Source organism: Phyllostomus hastatus, unplaced genomic scaffold (assembly GCF_019186645.2).
Source record: "Phyllostomus hastatus isolate PE091 unplaced genomic scaffold, TTU_PhHast_1.1 phas_contig_210, whole genome shotgun sequence".
Classification (NCBI taxonomy): domain Eukaryota; kingdom Metazoa; phylum Chordata; class Mammalia; order Chiroptera; family Phyllostomidae; genus Phyllostomus; species Phyllostomus hastatus.
The window spans coordinates 8,115,982-8,134,443 of NW_025333737.1; the positions used below are offsets into that span (position 1 = coordinate 8,115,982).

The window sequence follows — 18,462 nt, forward strand, 5'->3', positions numbered from 1 at the left end:
CCAGCTGGCCCAGGAGACAGGCAGGGCCCCTCCGCACCCCACGTCTACCAAGCCTCCCCCAGTTGTCTGTTTCTCCCACCCCATTGCCTCTTGCCTTCTGCTTTCAGGCAGTGATTTGTACGGGATGGAGAGCAGAATCAGCTGATTCGCAGCTAATTTCTCCTCCCACGAGTGACTATGCTTCAAAATCCTGTTTTTGTCACTGACCCAAATCCCCAGCCAGCCTGCCTGCCTGCCTGCCTGCCAGCCAGTGTGCTAGGAGCAAATGCTGCTTCTCCCGCCACTGGCTCAGCTCACTTATCTCCCTGCCCCCCACCCCCTGCCTTGCCCCTCTCTGCCGGCTCCCCTCACCGCCTCTCCCCTCCTCTGTCAGGGCAACGCAGCTTGTCAGCAGCACCCCCGCCATCCCCCCAAACCCATGTTCCTCCAAAACAGAGGAGAGAGCCGGTGACCCCAGGCATTGCCCCTGCCCAGGTGTAGCCCTGGTGACCTCACACAGGCAGTCGCAGCTCCTGAAAAGTCCATAGCTGGTGGCAGCCCCACACCTAACGATCAGACCTGCACTGCCCAACAGAAATATGTGAGCCACGTACGTTGTTTAAAATGTGCCAAGTACCCTGATTTTTAAAAAAGGGATGAGAAATAGGTGACATGAATTCTATTAATATTTTACTTCACAACATATCTCAAATAGTACCATTATAACATACAATCAATATGGGAAAATATTAATGAGATATTTTACATTTTTTTCATACCAAGTCTTTGAAATTGGCATGTATTTTATACTTCCAGCACTTCTCAATTTGGATGCAAAATTTTCATCTGAAATACGTGACCTGTATTTAGAGTTCACCAAATTTATTGCTGAAAAGGTGGAGCCACGTGCCAGGTTGTTCCACACTTACTTAAAAGTATTCTAATAGCTGATTTGGGGGCCTGTTTTTAATTAAATGCAAATTATCTAAAATTAAACCCCACTGAATCAAAGAGGCATGGGTCACATTTCAGGAGCTCGCAGCCACCTGTGCTAGATGGGGGAGGTCGGGCCCCTGCCCCTGGGCAACTGGACCCTGCCCAGGATGGAAGCAGCTAACCCCCTCCTGCCACCACTCCCTCGACCTGTGCCCAAGGTGAGTCATGTGGTCCATGAGCCTCAGTTTCCTCATCCGTAACATAAAGCCTGTGGCAAAGTGTAGCTGGGAGGAGTAAAGGAGGTGACTCTGGGCGAATGGACCTCAGTGGGAGTCACTCGTGCCTGTGACCAAAACCACGCTGGGGCAGCAGGACCCAGCTGTGCCACTATGTGGGGAGCCCCTGTGCTTCCTCCCGCCCCGGGCGGTCCACACCAGGAGCTCACCCAGAAGACACCCTCCTCCTTGCTCTGGTTTGCCCCAGGTGTCCCCAAGCACAGGCAGGCAAATCCTCAGGAGGAAGGATCATCTATCATTTATTGAGCACCTACTGTGTGTTAGTAGTTGTACTTATCAGATCAGCTTAGCTTGGGGACACTTGGCCAGACCAGGGAGTTGAACCAGGCCTTCCTGAACCCCAGGCCCTCCTTCACTGGGTCCAGGGTCCCCAGCCACTGCCTGTCCCTCCCTCCCAGTTCCACAGGCTATCACCTGGGCCTGGACATAAGCTTCAGGGTTCCTGGCGGGGTGGGGGGGCAGTCAGCCATCCCTCTATTCTCCCATAACTAACAAGCCAGCCCAAGGCCCTGGGGCAGCCGCATATGTTTAAACTCCGAGGGCTCTGCCTTCCCAGCTGCTCGGTGGGGCACCGCTTGGGCCCTGTCTGTCTGCTCCTCGGGCCCCATCAATCTGGGCCCTGGTACCTGTGCACCCAGCACATAACAAACAACACAGAGCACACTTTTATGGATTCAGCTATATCAGCAGCTTTCAATCCAATCGCTCTTTATGGCACCTACATGAGGCTTTTATATTGTGGCAATTATTTTGTTTTATATGCTTCCTTTTGCCCCCCCCCCTTCATTTTACTTTATTTTTGACATTTTATTCCCATTTGACCTGGGCCTTTACCAGCCAGGCCTGGGGGCCAGGCAGGAAAACCTGCCGCCCGGGGTGGACCGAGGTGGCAGTGGAGCCACGGCGCGCCCTCCCCATAAAGGATGACCGACCGCTGTCGCCCAGGGCTGTGCCTGCCTGTCGCTAGGGCCTGCCCCCTCCCAGCCTCCCAGAAAGGGGCCAACTAGATGGATTCTTTTGGTGAGAGAAAAAAAGTCCTCAGATGTATTTTCGGGAGCCAGGAGCAGATGCCCAGGGAATACTGGAGTTTCTGCCAGTATTGGGCCCACACTGACCCACAAAGAAAAGAATGAGGCCGCTTCTTTCAGGAAGTGTCACTGCCTGTCTCAGGAGTATGGGGCATAATTCTGTTTCAGTAATGCCCACTCATTGACCCTGGGGTGGGACGATGACAGTTCCACTCATTTGTTCACCTGACGAATGTGTTCAAGCACCTGCTCTGTGCCAGACATCGTTTCTTGTGCTAGAGACGCGGAGGGGGGGGGGGGGGCGTGAGACTGTCTGCGTCAGCCCAGGCTCCTGTAACAATACCACAGACCAGGGGCGTCCATGTACACATTTGCATCTCGGAGTTGTAGAAGGCCAAGGTCAGGCCACCAGCAGTCAGTTTCTGGTGAGGGCTCTCTTCCTGGCTTACAGATGGCCGCCTTCTCACTGTGTCCTCACACAGCAGAGAGCAAGAGAAAGCTCTGAAGTCTCTTCCTCTTCGACCCCCACTCATGAATTGGGTGACTTCAATTAACCCAATTCCCTCCTAAACATTCCATCCCCAGATACAGTCTCATGGGGGTTAGGGCTTCAACGTGTGAATTTGAGGTGCGACAACTCAGTTGCAAGCTAAGATCCATGAGTTCCCTGTCCCAAGGACTGTGTGAGTTTCCTGAGGCTGCTGCAATAGAATTGTATCCTCTCAGCTCCGAAGGCCAGAAGGCTGAAATCAAGGTGTCTGCAGGGCCCAGATCCTTCCCTGCCTCCCCAAGCTTCTGGGGGCTGCTGCCAGTCCTTGGCATTCCGTGGCTTACAGAGGCACCCCTCCAGTTTCTGCCTCTGGCTTCCCCTGCCTCCTCCCCTATGTGTCTGCGTGTCTGTGTCTAAATTTCTCCCTCCTTATAAGGACATGTCATATTGGCTCTAAGGCCCACCCTGTGCAGGAGGACCTGATCTTACCTTAATGACATCTGCAAAGACCCTTTTTCCATTTATAACTGTGGACATGGATTGGGGGCAGGGAGAGAGGTACTATTCAAACTAGTACAAGGAGCTTGCATTCTGGTGGAAGAGGTAGAAAACGGAGAAGCCAATGAGATAAATGCAGGTGAAGGGAAGGATTTGGGAGGCTAAGAACAGGATGAGAGCATGAGGGGCAAGTGTGTTGGCAGGAAGAGTAGGGACGGCCCTGGGAGGTGTCCCATGGGCCCTCTGTGGACCCCGTGCAGAGACCATCAGCAGAGGAGGCGAGGCGAGGGGGTCCCTGGGGTCCCCTCCAGTGTCTGGAGGTTCAGCTCAGGCTGCTTGGGCGGCTGCCCTGTGGCCACCTGTCCCACTACACAAGGACAACTGTCTCTGTGACATTGGCCTCTAAGGGGGTGCTGGGCAGAGACAGGATTTCCAAGCTCTGTCCCCAGCTAACACCTGACCTCTCCCCAGATGTAGGGGGGCCTGCAGACCCCATCGCTCCAACCATCATCATTCCTCCCAAGAACACCAGCGTGGTGGCCGGGACCTCGGAGGTGACCATGGAGTGTGTAGCCAACGCCAGGTGGGCAGTGCTCCCCCCACTCCCTGTCACTCTTAACTCCAGGGGCTGCGCCTGACCCGTGGGCTCCGGGGAGACCGGTCAGAATTCAGAAAGGCCCATGAGTGTCATAGGAGGATCCATGACAGGAGAAACGGTATTTAGCCCGAAGGAAGGATAGCGGGTGGCCAAGCCAGCTACTGTCACAGGGTTACTGGAAACAAGCAGGGCTGGCACGCTCTCTGTGGCTTGAGAGGAGACGCCAGGCTCCGAGGGGAAGTTCTGGGGCAGCAGGTCTTGGCCCAGGATATCGGGGCCAGGGAAGTCCTCTTACTTCCAGCCCTCAGAGGGGCCTGGAGAGGGGCAGGGCCCTCTGCCCACGTCGCCCGCCTTGCAGGCAGGCGTGTGCAAGTGGGAGACACCTCCCGTAGTGGGCTTTGCAGGAGGGCAGACCTGCCGCCAGGTGTAATCAAGGCCCCTTCCTAGCCGTACACGCCCCTCACTTTCTCACACAGGAAATAACTCCGCCCTGTGTGGGTGCTATGCTCACCACTTTCCCACACAACCTTTTTCTCCCAACAACAACTTCCCAGCATAGATGTCACTACCCCGAAGCCAGGAGAGAGCAAGCAACCTGCCCAAGGTCGCCCAGGTGGCCGACAGCAGAATTGCAATGCAACAGGCCTCCCCAAGGCCCACGCTCACGGCCATGCGCTGGGCCTCAGTCTCCTGGGCTGTGAAACGGGAATAATCCGAGCACCTGCCTCACCAGTAAGGTGTGTAGGCGGAGTGCTGAGCCCAGCCTGCCCTGGCGCCTCGTAAGTGCTCAGGAAGGATGATGGATGTGATGGGTGGGGAGTGAGGCCAGTGACCCTGAAGGAGGTCACCTGCAGCTGGCTCCCAGAGAAAACGTCCCTGTAGCAGGGTTTACATTCCTCAGAACCCAAGTTTCCCCGAATGTGGGGAAGGCCACAGGATGAATGGAGCCCAGGAAGCAGGCACGGCAAGGATGCAGGCAAGGCCCCAAGGGAGGAGCCTGCCTGATGTCACTTGAGCCATTGTTGCCCCCACTTATTTGACCACGGAACCCCTCTTTCCTGGGACCACTCTGAACACCCTGTGCAACTAACACAGCCCTCCCACCCCCACCTTTGGCAGATTGGCCCTTGGGGATCCACCAGGTGCTAAACAGGAGAGCGGAGCAAACCCAGGCTCAGGGGCCTTGGGGTGCCGGGGTCAGCGATGGTGGGAAAGGGTGCACCCCCCACCCTCACCCCATCCAAGGTGGGAGGCAGGTACATCCACCTACCTGCCTTTGTCTCCCCATCTCCAAACTTTGGGTCCTTCTCTCACATTCTTCCTGGTCACCCCCCTCACCTTTAACAGTCTGCTAGCCAACTTCCCTGCTCTCGAGAGCCCCAGCACTGAGTTATTCCCTCACAGAAATATGCAGCCTGTTCTGAGGCCGTATCTGCATTCATGCATTCGCCTGCACCCCAGCCCTGGTGAGCAGGGTTGCCCCATTTTACAGAAGAGGAAACTGAGGCCCAGGGCTCTGAAGAAACTTGCCTGAGGCTTGCACCTAGAACGAACCCGGACGAACTCCGGCAATCCCAGCACCCCGCCCCGCCCTCGGGCCTCCGGGAGTCCCTGTGGGTGACTGCCTGCCCCCTGCCCCCACCAGGCCTCTGATCAAGCTGCACATCATTTGGAAGAAGGACGGGGTGCTGCTGTCAGGCGGCATCAGTGACTACAATCGCCGGCTCACCATCCCCAACCCCACCAGCAGCGACGCGGGCTTCTACACGTGCGAGGCCGCGCTGCGCAGCAGCAGCGTCCCCTCCGTCATCCGTGGAGCCTACCTGTCTGTGCTGGGTGAGACGAGGCAGGGCCGCCAGGGGCCCCCATGGGCAGGGGCAGCGTGGCTGGGGCCTCCTTCCAGGGGATCCAAGCCGAGGCGAGATGAGGAGGAGCGTGGCTCTGAGCCCCTCCCCTGCCTTCCTTCCTGCAGAGCCGCCTCAGTTTGTCAAGGAGCCGGAGAGACACATCACAGCGGAGATGGAGAAGGTGGTGGACATTCCCTGTCGGGCCAAAGGTAACCCGGCAGGCGGGCGGCACGGAGGGCGGTGGTGGGGCAAGGGCCCCCAACCCCTCAGCCTCCCCTGTCTCTGTCACGGACTTTTCTGAATTGCGCCCCCTCCCCAGGCAGGCACCCCGAATGAGCAGAAAGCCAGTCTGGCTGCGAGCAGACACCCAGGAAACAAACAGGCCAAATTACCGTAATCTCTGGACTGGGAATCGACCTGCGTTGCCATAACTCGAGGGTTACAAATGAACCCAAATTACTGTTATTTCAGAATAGGTGACAGACCCAAATTGCCCGTAATTTGAGAGCTGTAGACACTGCCGAATTACCATGATGTTAAAACTATGAGAATGTGGGTGCCCCAGAAGCTCCGCCCAGTTTCTGGGCTCCCCTCTCCGCAACCCACCATTTCTACTTAACCCTCCTTGTCTGAGCTCCTGGAGGATTTCTGCTCTTCCCACCCACAACCCTCCTTCCTCCCGTTGCAGCTGAGCCCAAACAGAGCCTGAAACGCAGGTGAACTCGGTGCCGTGGCGGGGCATGCTGTAATATTGAGCTGAACGCAGTTCAGGCAGGAGGGAGAGTGGCAGCTCTCCCACGGGGGGCGAGGCAGGATTCATTCGTTCATCCCACAAGCCTTTTGGTGGCGGCTCCTGCCGTGCTGAGCCTGTCCTCAGAGCTGGGGAAGACGCGGGAGGAGCCGAGCCGCCAGACCCCGGCTCGCAGGGAGCTGGCCTTCCGTTCCCGAGCACAGAGCCGAGAAACCAATAAGCAAATAAAGATGCCTTATTCCATTTCATCTAAAAATGCCACGGGTTGTAAGACGCCCCATTATTTTATGTACCACTAAGAAAGAAAAAAGACCGCCAATTAAATTATGACATCCTGTCGATTGTGAGATGTGTCCTGATCGCAGAGATGTTACAGCAGAAAGAATGTGCGTTATCGGGTGGATGACACGCGGGATTGTAGAATGTCAGGGTGAAGCGTGCTGGGGAGGAAAAGCGGCATGCTCTTCTGAACGGGCGTGGGGAGCACTCTGGGGAAATCGAGTTTGAGCAGAGAGGTCCAGAGGGAGAGTGGGGAGGGTTGGGGTACCCGTGGGAAGGGTGTGCCAGACGGGGGGTGCAGCTTGGGCTGAGAGGCCGAGAGGCAAGGGGAGCCCCTCGGTGCAGACCAGGAGGAGGGGGCTGCCGAGGGCCCCCAGGACCACCCGCATGCTCCTCGACGTGGGGCTCTGTGGCCGAGTGGATCTGAGAAACTGGCCCCTGGCTGGAGGTTCCGGAGTACCCAGGAGGCTCTGCTCAACATTGAGAAAAACACATAGTTTGTCCAATCCAGCATTCCCAAGCTAAACTAACCCCGGGGTATTTAACATTTTCTCGAAATGCCTACCATATAAGAATTTGAGAATTGACACTCCGAGAACAGCCTTCCAGCCTCCCAAGGCCACGAGTGCCCATCTGAGAAGGTTCTAGAGCCCAGGTCTCCCAGGGACGCCCTCACAGACTCCTGGCCTCCTTGTATGCACAGGAGGCGGCTCACTGCGGGCCCCCCTCTCCCTCAGGTGTGCCACCGCCCTCCATCACCTGGTACAAGGACGCGGCTGTGGTGGAGGTGGCGAGGCTGAGCCGCTTCCGGCAGCGTGGGGACGGGGGCCTGCAGATCAGCGGGCTGGTGCCTGACGACACGGGCATGTTCCAGTGCTTTGCGCGCAACACCGCCGGCGAGGTGCAGACGTCCACCTACCTGGCTGTCACCAGTAAGTCCTTTCCTGCCCTTCTCCTGAGCGCTTCCTACCCAGGACTGAGCTCTGCTCCAAGCCAGGGGCCTCTCGAGAACAGAGACAGGATCCCAGAGGACTGTCCCTCGGGCAGTCGCCAGGGTGGCTGGCACAAGCCACTTATGCCCGCTGCCCCTGCAGCCCACACCCAGTGCCAGAGGAGTCCCTGGTCCCTACCTGTCCTCTTGGTGACGTGTTCCCGAGACCACGTTCCCTCTTTGGGAGATGCTCAGGTGTTTCCACTGTCCCCCGTTCCCTCCCCAGCAGGCTGTCACGAGCCCGTCCCAGCCAAGCCAACCTGCTCGCTTCTCCAAAGAGGAGAACCAGCACTTTATCCTCAGCTCCCCAACTTGCAAATTCCGTCCCCCCAGGAGTCTCTTTGTGGGTGACAGTAGTAGCCCTGCCCACTTAATGGAGCTGCCTCAGCCCTCAGATGACATTGCAAGTGGCCACGTGGAAGCTCTGTGCAAACGCCACGTCCTGCTGGGCCCCTCCCACAGAGACCACAGGGCAGAGGGGAGCTGGGACTGCTCCGAAGGTGCGATGGGTGGGGCAGCTTCGGGTGAGCTGGTCTGTGTGTAAGCCCTGCACCCGCACACACCTGGCTGGGTGACTGCTTGAGGGACGGGAGACAGTAAAAAACAACAACTCTGTGTTGACACCTGAGGGGCCACAGGGCACCCCGGCGAGGGGCTCTCCAGGGCCAGGCCTCTCAGGAAGCGGGTGATGTTCTCCCATTGGCCATCGCTGTTCCTGCTCAAGAAACCAGAGCCCCGAAGTCATGTTCAGTGAGGGATGGATCCATTTACTGTGTCAGGAGGGTGTTCTGGGGAGTCCTCAGATTCCCTGACATGGAGGCTTGAGAATCGAGGCCGGGCGGGAACTGGTGTCACCTGAGTCCCTCCACAAGGCGGGTGAGGTGGGGAGCCCTCGGGGAATCTCGTCAAGGCACCTGCGTCCTTCCCCACTGGGGGCCCACCTGGCCAGAGCAGCAGAGGCAGGCGAGAACCTGGCCCTCTGGCCCTGGCGGCTCCTCCCAGGGCGCAGCTAAGAGACCCCGCTGTCTCCACCCGCAGGCATCGCCCCCAACATCACCAGGGGCCCCCTGGACAGCACGGTTATCGACGGCATGTCAGTGGTGCTGGCTTGTGAGACATCGGGGGCTCCCCGGCCGGCCATCACCTGGCAGAAGGGTAGGTGAGGCCGAGCCACTGTGGCGGCCACGGGACAGTCCAGGGCGGGCTCCCACGCACAGGTGTGAGGGTTGCACCCCACACAATTCAAGGGAACACCTGTCACACACAGTGAGCACCACCTGCCACCCTGCCAGGCTCAAGGTGCAGCTCTGCGTCTTCTGAGACCTGTGACCTTGGCTGAGGTGTCTCCTCACTCTGAACCTCAGCGCCCCCATCTGTAGACAAGACAGCATGCTTCAGGATGGCAGGGTAGACGGAAGTGCGTGTGAAAGGCCCACACGGTGCCTAGGAAGGGGCCTAACGAACAGCCCCTGTCTGCTGGTTAATACTACGAGGGTGGTTGGTGCAGGTGGGAGGGCCCCGGACACCTGAGCCAGCAAAGCGCAGCCATCTACCTGAGCCCACCCACCTGTGTCCCTTCTCTCCCCTCTATGTTGCACACTCACCTCCACAACTCTCCCCAGGTACACACACACACAGACACACGTGTACACACACACAGTCGGTCCCTCAAGCCTCTGTTCAGATGAACCTTCTCACCTGGCCCCCGTGCCCCAGGCCCTCCCCACGACCCCCCCACTCTATTTCCCCACCTTCTAATCAACAAGATAACTGATTTTGCGTATTGCCTGTCTCCCCACAAAGGCAGGAGTTGCAGTTTTGCCCACTGCTGCCCCTCCAGGGCCCACAGCAGAGTCTGGCACATAGTAGGTGCTCAATAAATATTTGTGGCATGAATGTCAGCACATCCCGGTGTGTGCCTAGACACACCCACTTACCATGCTCACTAGTTCGGTGAGCCTGCACAAGTGTGCAAACAGACACACTCGCCCGCAGGCTCACACCTGCAGAGCTCCCTCGTACATGCAGGTGGGGTTTTCTGTAAAACAGAGACTGTTACAAAAACCCGCAGTCTCTCTCACACATGGCGCATCCCCTCTCTGTCTCTCTCCATCTGTCCCTCTCTCTCCAGGTGCCAGGCCTCCCTAGGTCCCACTGCACAGGGAGGTCTGTCCTGGCCACAGCTATCCCCTGTCCCTCTCCGTCCCACTCCCACTCCTTGCTGCTCCCACCCCTCACTTCCTTCCACCCCCCTGAAGGTGACCCTCCAGAAGCATCCTCTACAGGGTGCCCGTCACCACCTTGTCAGAGCCATCTGCCCCTCCCCGCCCCCCGCAGCCCAGGTGCCCGCTGCTGCAGGAGATGGTCCCTGGCCATCTCTGGTGAAGGGCAGACAGTGTGGTGGGTGGGAGACATCAGGAGACCTGGGGTCCAGGCTGCCCGCTCTGTGATCAGGTGCCCTTGCACCTGTCCCCCCATCGGAAACCTCAGCGCCCACCGCAGCCTGGTCACCTCCCCCATCCCAGCACTCCCAGCATTTCTAACCCAGGAGCCTGCCTGCCACCACCCACCCCAGAGCAGGAGGGACTACAGCCTGAGCCCACCCACTGCGTGCTGCCCACAGGGGAGCGCATCCTGGCCAGTGGCTCTGTCCAGCTGCCTCGCTTCACGCTCCTGGAGTCGGGCAGCCTGCTTGTCAGCCCCACGCACATCTCTGATGCCGGGACCTACACCTGTTTGGCGACCAACTCTCGGGGGGTCGACGAAGCCTCGGCTGACTTGGTCGTGTGGGGTGAGTATGCAGAGCGGGAGCCTGTTACACCTGTCTGTGTGAGAGTGTGCCAGGCACACCCGATCCCCCCACAGAACACACACTTACACCACCAGCACCTCCACATCCCCATGTCTGTCCAAACAAGGGGCTTCTTACAAGAGGGACTTGGACAAATTAATTCGGAGGAGAGGGACCAGGAAGACCAAGGTTCCGTGGCTGATGCCATGTGATCGAGGGGGCTCCTGCCGTGCTTGGCTAAGTGGGTCGAATGCAGAGGTGACCATGGACAGCTGTATTCATATACTTGAGGCCAGAAATCAGCAAGCTTTTTCTGTAACGACCAGATAGTAAGTATTTAGGCTTGTGGGCCAGAGAGTTGCAACTCTTCAACCAACTCCTCGGTTTCATCAAGAAAGCAGCCACAGACAATACTGATCGTCAGGCGTGGCTGCCTTCCCGTACCAGCATGCTTGCCCAGCCAGTCCCCCAGCAGACTTGACCCCCACACTGTCCTTTGCTGACCCCAGCTTTAAGGAAATGTCTCAAGTCCTTTCCAGCTCTCTGACTGCACCTGCTGGGACGCACCCCCGAGACAGACATACGTGTGGGCCTCCTGTCTAGGCTGGAGGCGGTGGCCTACTGCTGAGCAATGCATTAGACCAGGGACCAGGCGAGCCCCTTTTACCTCGGCTGAACCACCGGTGTGCTGGGAATACGACCCTGGTCCTCCTCAGGTTTCCGGTTTTTTAGTCCTCGAGTGGGTGTGTGGGAGCAAAATGAAATGAGCCCCCACTATGAATGTGGCTCCCAGGAATGCAGGTATCATGGAAACATGTTCCTTTTTGTGTGCCGGGACGTTCACTGTGGCCTACTTGTTCACCTGCTGGTCTGCCCCCCTCCACCCACAAAGGCAGCCGCACAGGCTGGCCACCTGCAGACACCTCCCCCTCACCCGTTAGTCTGGACCCCAACAGCCCTGCTCACCTCGCTGACGCCCTGCTGTCTTTCAGCCCGGACCCGCATCACCAAGCCTCCCCAGGACCAGAGCGTCATCAAGGGCACGCAGGCCTCCATGGTGTGTGGCGTGGCCCACGACCCCCGAGTGACCATCAGGTACTCCCTCTGCTGTGGCCCCAGGGAGGCAAAGGGGAAGGGTGGCTGTAGGGGTAGCTGGTAGCTAGGGGGGGTGTCTGCACCAAGGGGCTAAGTATAGCCTGGGGGGCCCAGGAACATCCTTAGGGGGACGATTCATAGAGCTGGTGCTAAGCTGGGGTGCACTTCCCACTGAGCAAACGCCTTGCACGGAGCAGGCCTGAATCAAACAGGGCGGTGTCAGAGGGGAGAGGGAAAGGGAGGGCGTGTGGGCTGCTCTGGGGAGGGGTGGTGGCGGGCAGGCTCCCAGCCTTTGAAGTGCCCGGGATGCAGGAGGAAGGAAAGAGGGAGAAAGAGGCGTTGGGAGCTGCTGGCTCCCCTCAACCCTCTGCTCACTAAGGGGACGGCAGAGAGGTCTCAGTGAACAGGTGCAGGAGAAGGGATAGGGTCTGGGCAGGAGGGCTGGGGGCAGCCCTCAGAGCGACACTGTGAGGGGAAAGGGCCCACACCGAGGCCGTCCCCACCATCCACCAGGGGAGCCGGGACCTCAGCAACAAGCTGTGGAACCCACTGAAGAGGCCCCCTGGGATGGGGAGCCCAAGACAGGAGCAGCCAAGAAAGGCTAGAAAGGCAGGGCTCTCCAAAGCTTGGGCTGAGGACACCTGGGGAACTAAAACCAGGAGAAAATTGTCCTTTTAGGCTCTCCTTTGAGCCCCAGTATGCTACGTAAAAATTTTAACTGCTTCCTTAGAAGTAAATTTTCCCTCCACGTTGCTTATGAATTTTATGGGCAATACCACTGACAAACAAGGGGCCTGGACTTTGGGAGGGGCCTGGCAGATGACACTCGGAGACAGGGGCCCTCCACACCAGACAACTGCGTCCTGGGGCGCCATCTGGTGGCCGCCAGGCATGTGACAGTCTACCGCCACACCACAGGGACCCTGGAAGCCACCGTTGGCAGGAGGGGTACTAGACGTTTAGGTCAACACCCATTTGTTCTCGGAGAATCCACGTCGGGCCCCAGTTGGAAAAGCACCTCACTTAACATTCAACATTGACCCTTTAGGACCGTCACTGTCTGCTGCCCGCACAGATGCAAAAAGGAGTCTTGAAACTACATAGATGTGGTTAAAACATTGTCAACAGATCACCCAGAATGTGCTTATTCCCGTGTTTATTAGATTTCTGTCTTAGAAACTAATATACCAGCTCTAGAAACATCCTCCAAGAGAACCCACACCCCCCCCCACACACACAGAATACTGCTGTGGGTCTCAGACCTGTAATAAATAGTAGCTATAATTTTTGCACCCATTAATTGAAAAATTTTATGCCAAGAAGCTATAGTAATTCAGTAACACTAAAACAAATTGTTTTTTTTATTTATAAAAATGTTATCTACTAAAATTTGGAAGCTGCTTGCACATTTTATTTGTTCTGTACACAGTTCTTTATGAACAAAGGGATTCGGGGACCTGTTACAATATACACACAGACTGTGCTCCGGACCCCAGTGACCTATAGGTCACTGCTCCAGTGCACGAGAGGGGGCCCCGCCTTCTAATGGAATCGCACATCTAGGACAGTCTTTTCTAGGTGGGAGGAGAGAAGAGAGTTGGTCCCACATACTCCCAAAATTAGATGTGGCCACGGCCACTCCCACCCCCCCCACACACACACACACCCCTATCTTCCTGGGACGTGGGTGGGGGGCTTTCTAGCTGCCTTCCACCTTCTGAGGTGAGTCTTGGGGGCGGGCTAGGCTGCGGACTTCAGTATCTTTTAAAAGTCCCAAGGTGATTCGAATACGTAGCTGGGATTAAAAACTCTGTCCTGGACACACTGGGGTTCCCCGAGCAGACAGGCCAACGGGACTCGAACAGCCAGCTCAGACGAACCTGCTGGCCTCTCGTTCCTGCACCTTGCATCCCCAGACCCGGCGGGGGGGGGGGTGGGCGGGGGCTGCGGGACGGCTCTAGATCCGGGCCCCATCTGGGCAATGTGCTTCCGGCCACTGTTAGTATTAGTCAACATTTTATTGGTGTTTTCCTTGTTATACAGCTAATAGAAAACAGCAAGTGCAGATAAGCCAAAAGAAATGGAGAAGGTGAGAAAGAGTAAGAAAAGCACATTCTCTCAATTGGAGATCGTAATGTTTCAATGTTTAGATGCCATTTTATAAAACGAGAAACACAGTGTTTATTTACTAATGTGCTTTTTCCCTTAAGAACCTGTTGTGAATCTCTTTTTCATCAATAAATATTTCTATGTAAATTCAATTATACGGTTATTCAGCCATCCATTTTGTGGATGCCGTGTAATTGATGTTACCAATTCCCCAATGATGGGTTTTGGGCTATTTCTAAATCTTACTAATATTAACAAATATCATTATGAATCTCCTTGCACCAAAATATTTGTGCACATCTTTGACTTCCTGAGGACTGTCTGATACCATTTCAAGCTGAGGGGATGCCTGAGAGCCACTTGTCCGAAATGTTTTACCCCAAGAGAAATGGACCAGTGGGGTTTTTTAACACTCCATTATGGAAATGTCCAAACATGCCCCAAAGTACAGGGAGACGTACTACCCTCAACACTCATCTGCCCATCCCTTGGCCTCCCAATTATCAGCACTTTGCTCATTTTGTTTCATCTGTCTCCCCATGCACATTTTTTTATGACTACAATATTTTAAAATCAAATCTCAACATGGAATTTCACCCTTAAGTAGGTCAACGTGCATTTCTTACCGAAATGGACTTTTCATTAAACATGACCACCCGATACCCCCCATCACACCTAACAGAATAAACAACAGCTCCTTGAGGCCTGTGAATACCAGCCTGCGCCCCAGTCGCCCTGATGGGAGCAAGGGTGTCTCCGCAGTTGTGGGCCGAGCAGTTGTCGGTCCAACACGGTGGCCAGACAGCGTGTGCACGTTGCGTGTGGTTGTGTGTCCTCCTTACTCTACACAGCTGCCTCGCCCCTTCTTGTGTCTTTGTGTTTGTTTCATTTTCACGCAATTGACTTGTTGGAGAAACCAAGTTCTTCTATATGATGGAGGTCTACAGACTTTTTTTCTGGCAAATTATTTTTTTTATTGTTGTTCATGCAAACATTTTTTGTAAAGAACCAGAGAGTAAATATTTTACTCTTTGAGGGACATTGTCATGATTACTCTATATAATTACAGATTATTTTGGAAATGTTTTACCCTAAGTTCAATGCAGACATACTCATGAACATTATGGGAACAAGTGGGCATGTCTGTGTTCCAACAAAACTTTGTTTATACGAGCAGACAGCGGGGCCGTAGGTTGCCGACCCCTGCTGTAGGCTGGCCTGCCTTCTGGATTTGGCTAGCTGTTTTTTCAGTGTGTGGTTCACCTGATCTCCTATCCTTTATCTTCCTAATTACCAGTAACTACCCACTCGATTCCAGTTGAGTTGTTTTGCCACAAACACGCATCACAGGCGGAGATGTACCCTCCCTACAGCACCACGTCTTGGGACCAAGAATGTCTGCTTGCCACGGGTTGTTTCTTAAGCAGAATTTACTCTCTGCAACTCGATGTGCTTTTAAGCAAAATTCTACCCATCGCATCAACACTGGCAAGGATGATTCTTTTCCAGAGATGAATCGAAGGTGATTGCTTTGGGCAACGTGTAAATATGTATAAAAAGCCTGAAAAGTTTACTCAGTGGTTGCACTGCTGAGAACCTATCCTTGAGGAAATGACCTAGAATGTGTGTAAATACCTTCCTGCAAGGATGTTCGTTACAGCATTAACTATGATGTCAGAAAACCAGGAGCTAAACTGGACCCCAGCTTTACGGAATCAGTTACAGAGCATCCATACTGGAAGCCGCCGACAGAAACCATGAGATGGAAATGCCTCGTTAACAAGTTTGCGATACTCTGTTGGGTGGAGAAGGCAATGGATGGATGGATATATTGAAGTAAGAAACGTCCAACCCCGTGGAGAATTCTTATGAGTTTAGTTGAGTCAAATTGACAATTGCTGGGAAGCAAAATCTCAATGGATTGAGAAAATGCTCTGGAGATGTGCAGTTTTGCAGCTTATTTTATACATTAGAATCAAAGGAGGAAGTTTAAGGAGGGTTACATGAAATCCATCGGTGGTAGATTAAGGGGGTGCGAGGAAGCAAAGCGGGGAAACCTCTGGGATTGGGTAAGAAGTGGAACAAAGGGACACAGACGTCTTTTACATCAGTGGGTGGGGGTGATGAACAATGGACACGTCCAGCACAGAGAGGCGTCCGGCACAGAGACGCGGTGCGCAGTGGGCCCAAAGGGAATGAGGGGTCTGCAGTCTCCCACTCTGGTGTGCTGGCTATGCCCTGAGCGTCTGGGAAAGAAGACCGCTCCGGCATGTCAAAGGTGTACGTCATCTTAGATGCAAAAAGATGGCAGGCTGGCTCACTGAAGGTCAAGATCGACCTCTGTCAGGGGAGCTGCAGGTCTGGGACGTGACTCCTCGCCACAACCTGCTCTTCATCAGGAGTGTTTCTGTTCAGACCGTCCTGTGTGGTTACTCTCTGTCCCTGAGTGTGTGAGGCCACTCACCGTGCAGCCTGGCCCCGAGCTCCTCAGGTGTGCATGGGACCTCTTTTCCATCCGCAGGTAGATCACTGGGTATTGCTTGTGTAAAACTATGCTGCATCCAGAAAACTACACAATAATGGCTAACCTATTCTAAATATTTGGTGTGAACCCTCACAGTTCTTAGCGCAGCCCTATGAGGTGGGTGGTGTTATTTTCCTCATATGAGGGATGAGGAAACTGAGGCACAGCATGGTTAATACACATACCCAGGACCATAGTGCTGGTGAGTGGGCTCAGCAGGGCTAAGCAGCAACCCGTGGGGAAGGCGAGAAGGGTCTACAAGGTGTAGACACAAACCTTAATCATGGTCTCCTGTTATGGGAAAACTTTTCAGTTCTCCTTTTCCCTTTGCTGTTATCTGTACTTGCTACTTTTCTGATTTTTTTAAACTTGGGTTAAAAAGATCACAGCGTGGTTCTCTTTAGCAGTCTTACCTTCTCTTAATCCAGAGAGTTCTAGGACCCTGTGGCTCGACCCTACCACCCTGTCGCCCCAAGAGCAGGTGATGGGTTATTTGCAAAGCACCTCAGTCCCCACCCCATTCTCTCCCCTGGCGCTGGGCACCCTGATCAACCTTGGAAGGTGGGGGGGCCTGGCACCCACGTGTGTTAAGGGCAACGAGGGTCATATTTCCTGCAGAACAATTCCACAGATGTTTCTTATTGTCAGACATGGGCTCGTGTGCAATTCCTCAAGTCCCCCTTTGTACGGACTGACAGGAGCTAAAGAGATTTTTTGGACACGAAAGTCATTTTGTCACAGTGATGCATCGATCTAATGATTCACCTCATAAAACTAATTCCAGAATGTAGTCTATGCAGAAACTTGCATTCTTCTTCCAACTGTAATCTTTTAACCTTTGGGGAAGAATGCCTTTCTGCCAGATCTTTTGTGCTGGCTGCCGGGCAATGGCTTCCAGCTAACAGCATGAAGGCTCCGACCTAGAACTGAACTAAAGGTGTGAATGAGCAGGAAAGACTTACTGTGTTAACTCTCCCGAGACACGCACCCCCCCCCCACCGCAGGGAAGATGGGCAGCAGGCTGCTGTCCGGCTTCCCCAGTGCCCTGGCCTAGACTGGCCCTTACCCACCCTCGCAACTCTCTCCTGCAGAGCAGCCCGGGCCCAGTGCACCCCCGAGAGCACCCGTCTTTCCCTACCTCTCTTTACTTTTTGGTTCTTCGTACTCTCAGGTACGTCTGGGAGAAGGACGGGGCCACCCTGGGCACGGAGAGCAACCCCCGAGTCCGCCTGGACAAAAACGGCTCCCTGCACATCTCACAGACGTGGTCGGGGGACATCGGCACGTACACCTGCCGGGTGCTGTCAGCCGGGGGCAACGACTCGCGCAGCGCGCACCTGCGCGTCAGGTAAGGGCCACCTGCCCAGGCCCTGGCAAGTGGGTGCAGGCAGCAATGAGAGCCACGTTTTGGCAGGCTACCAGGGGACCTGGGAGCACACACCTTCTCTCACGACACACCCAAGCATCCTTCCAGGTGGGGGCCCCTGCAAGAGCAGGGGAGTCTGGGTGGCTTTGGACAGGTGGGCCCCAGTGCCAGAGAGAAGGATCTGCAAGTAGATGACCCAAAGGGCAAGTTTTTGGGGTTTTAAATTTTTTAAAGACTTTATTTATTTATTCTTTAGATAGGGGAAGGGAGGGAGAGAAACATCAACGTGTGGTTGCCTCTCGCATATCCCCAACTGGGAACCTGGCCCGCAACCCAGGCATGTGCCCTGACTGGGAATTGAACCAACAATACTTTGGTTCACAGGCCTGTGCTCAGTCCACTGAGCCACACCAGCCAGGGACCCAAAGGGCAAGTTTCATGGGTGAGCACAAGGTGTCCTGGAAGTTCAATCCCAGTCCTGTCTCTAGACCTCACCTGTGGCCCCACCACCTGTCTCTTCTCCAGGCAACTGCCTCACGCCCCCGAGCGCCCAGTGGCGAAGCTCAGCACCTCGGAGAGGCGGGCCATCAACCTGACGTGGGCCAAGCCCTTCGACGGCAACAGCCCCCTGATCCGCTATGTCCTGGAGATGTCGGAGAACAGTAAGGCTCAGCTCCACTGAGGCCGGTGGGGTGGGGCTGGGCATATGGGGGGGATGCTCTGGCCAGCTGGATCCTAGTGCCCCACTTCCTACTGCTCTGCTTTGGAGCAGCCCCCTCCCTCTGGAAGCCTCAGCCTCCTCAGCTGCCAGAGGATGAATCTGCCCCCTGGGGTCACTGTGACAACTGAACAAGACACCCAGGAGGTGCAGCACTCAGGCCTAT

At 55.3% G+C, this 18,462-nt stretch overlaps 1 protein-coding gene across 2 annotated transcripts in view; it reads left to right on the forward strand.

The window, feature by feature from the left end:
- Positions 1-18,462, forward strand: part of SDK2 (sidekick cell adhesion molecule 2) — a 246,277-nt gene that overhangs the window by 159,477 nt on the left and 68,338 nt on the right. For both annotated transcript variants that reach the window (XM_045837275.1, XM_045837274.1), the window contains 9 exons: positions 3,699-3,810; positions 5,471-5,661; positions 5,798-5,881; positions 7,440-7,634; positions 8,732-8,848; positions 10,317-10,484; positions 11,477-11,579; positions 17,384-17,560; positions 18,104-18,240. In XM_045837275.1, the coding sequence (XP_045693231.1) occupies positions 3,699-3,810; positions 5,471-5,661; positions 5,798-5,881; positions 7,440-7,634; positions 8,732-8,848; positions 10,317-10,484; positions 11,477-11,579; positions 17,384-17,560; positions 18,104-18,240 (1,284 nt within the window). The remainder of the gene's footprint in view (positions 1-3,698; positions 3,811-5,470; positions 5,662-5,797; positions 5,882-7,439; positions 7,635-8,731; positions 8,849-10,316; positions 10,485-11,476; positions 11,580-17,383; positions 17,561-18,103; positions 18,241-18,462) is intronic.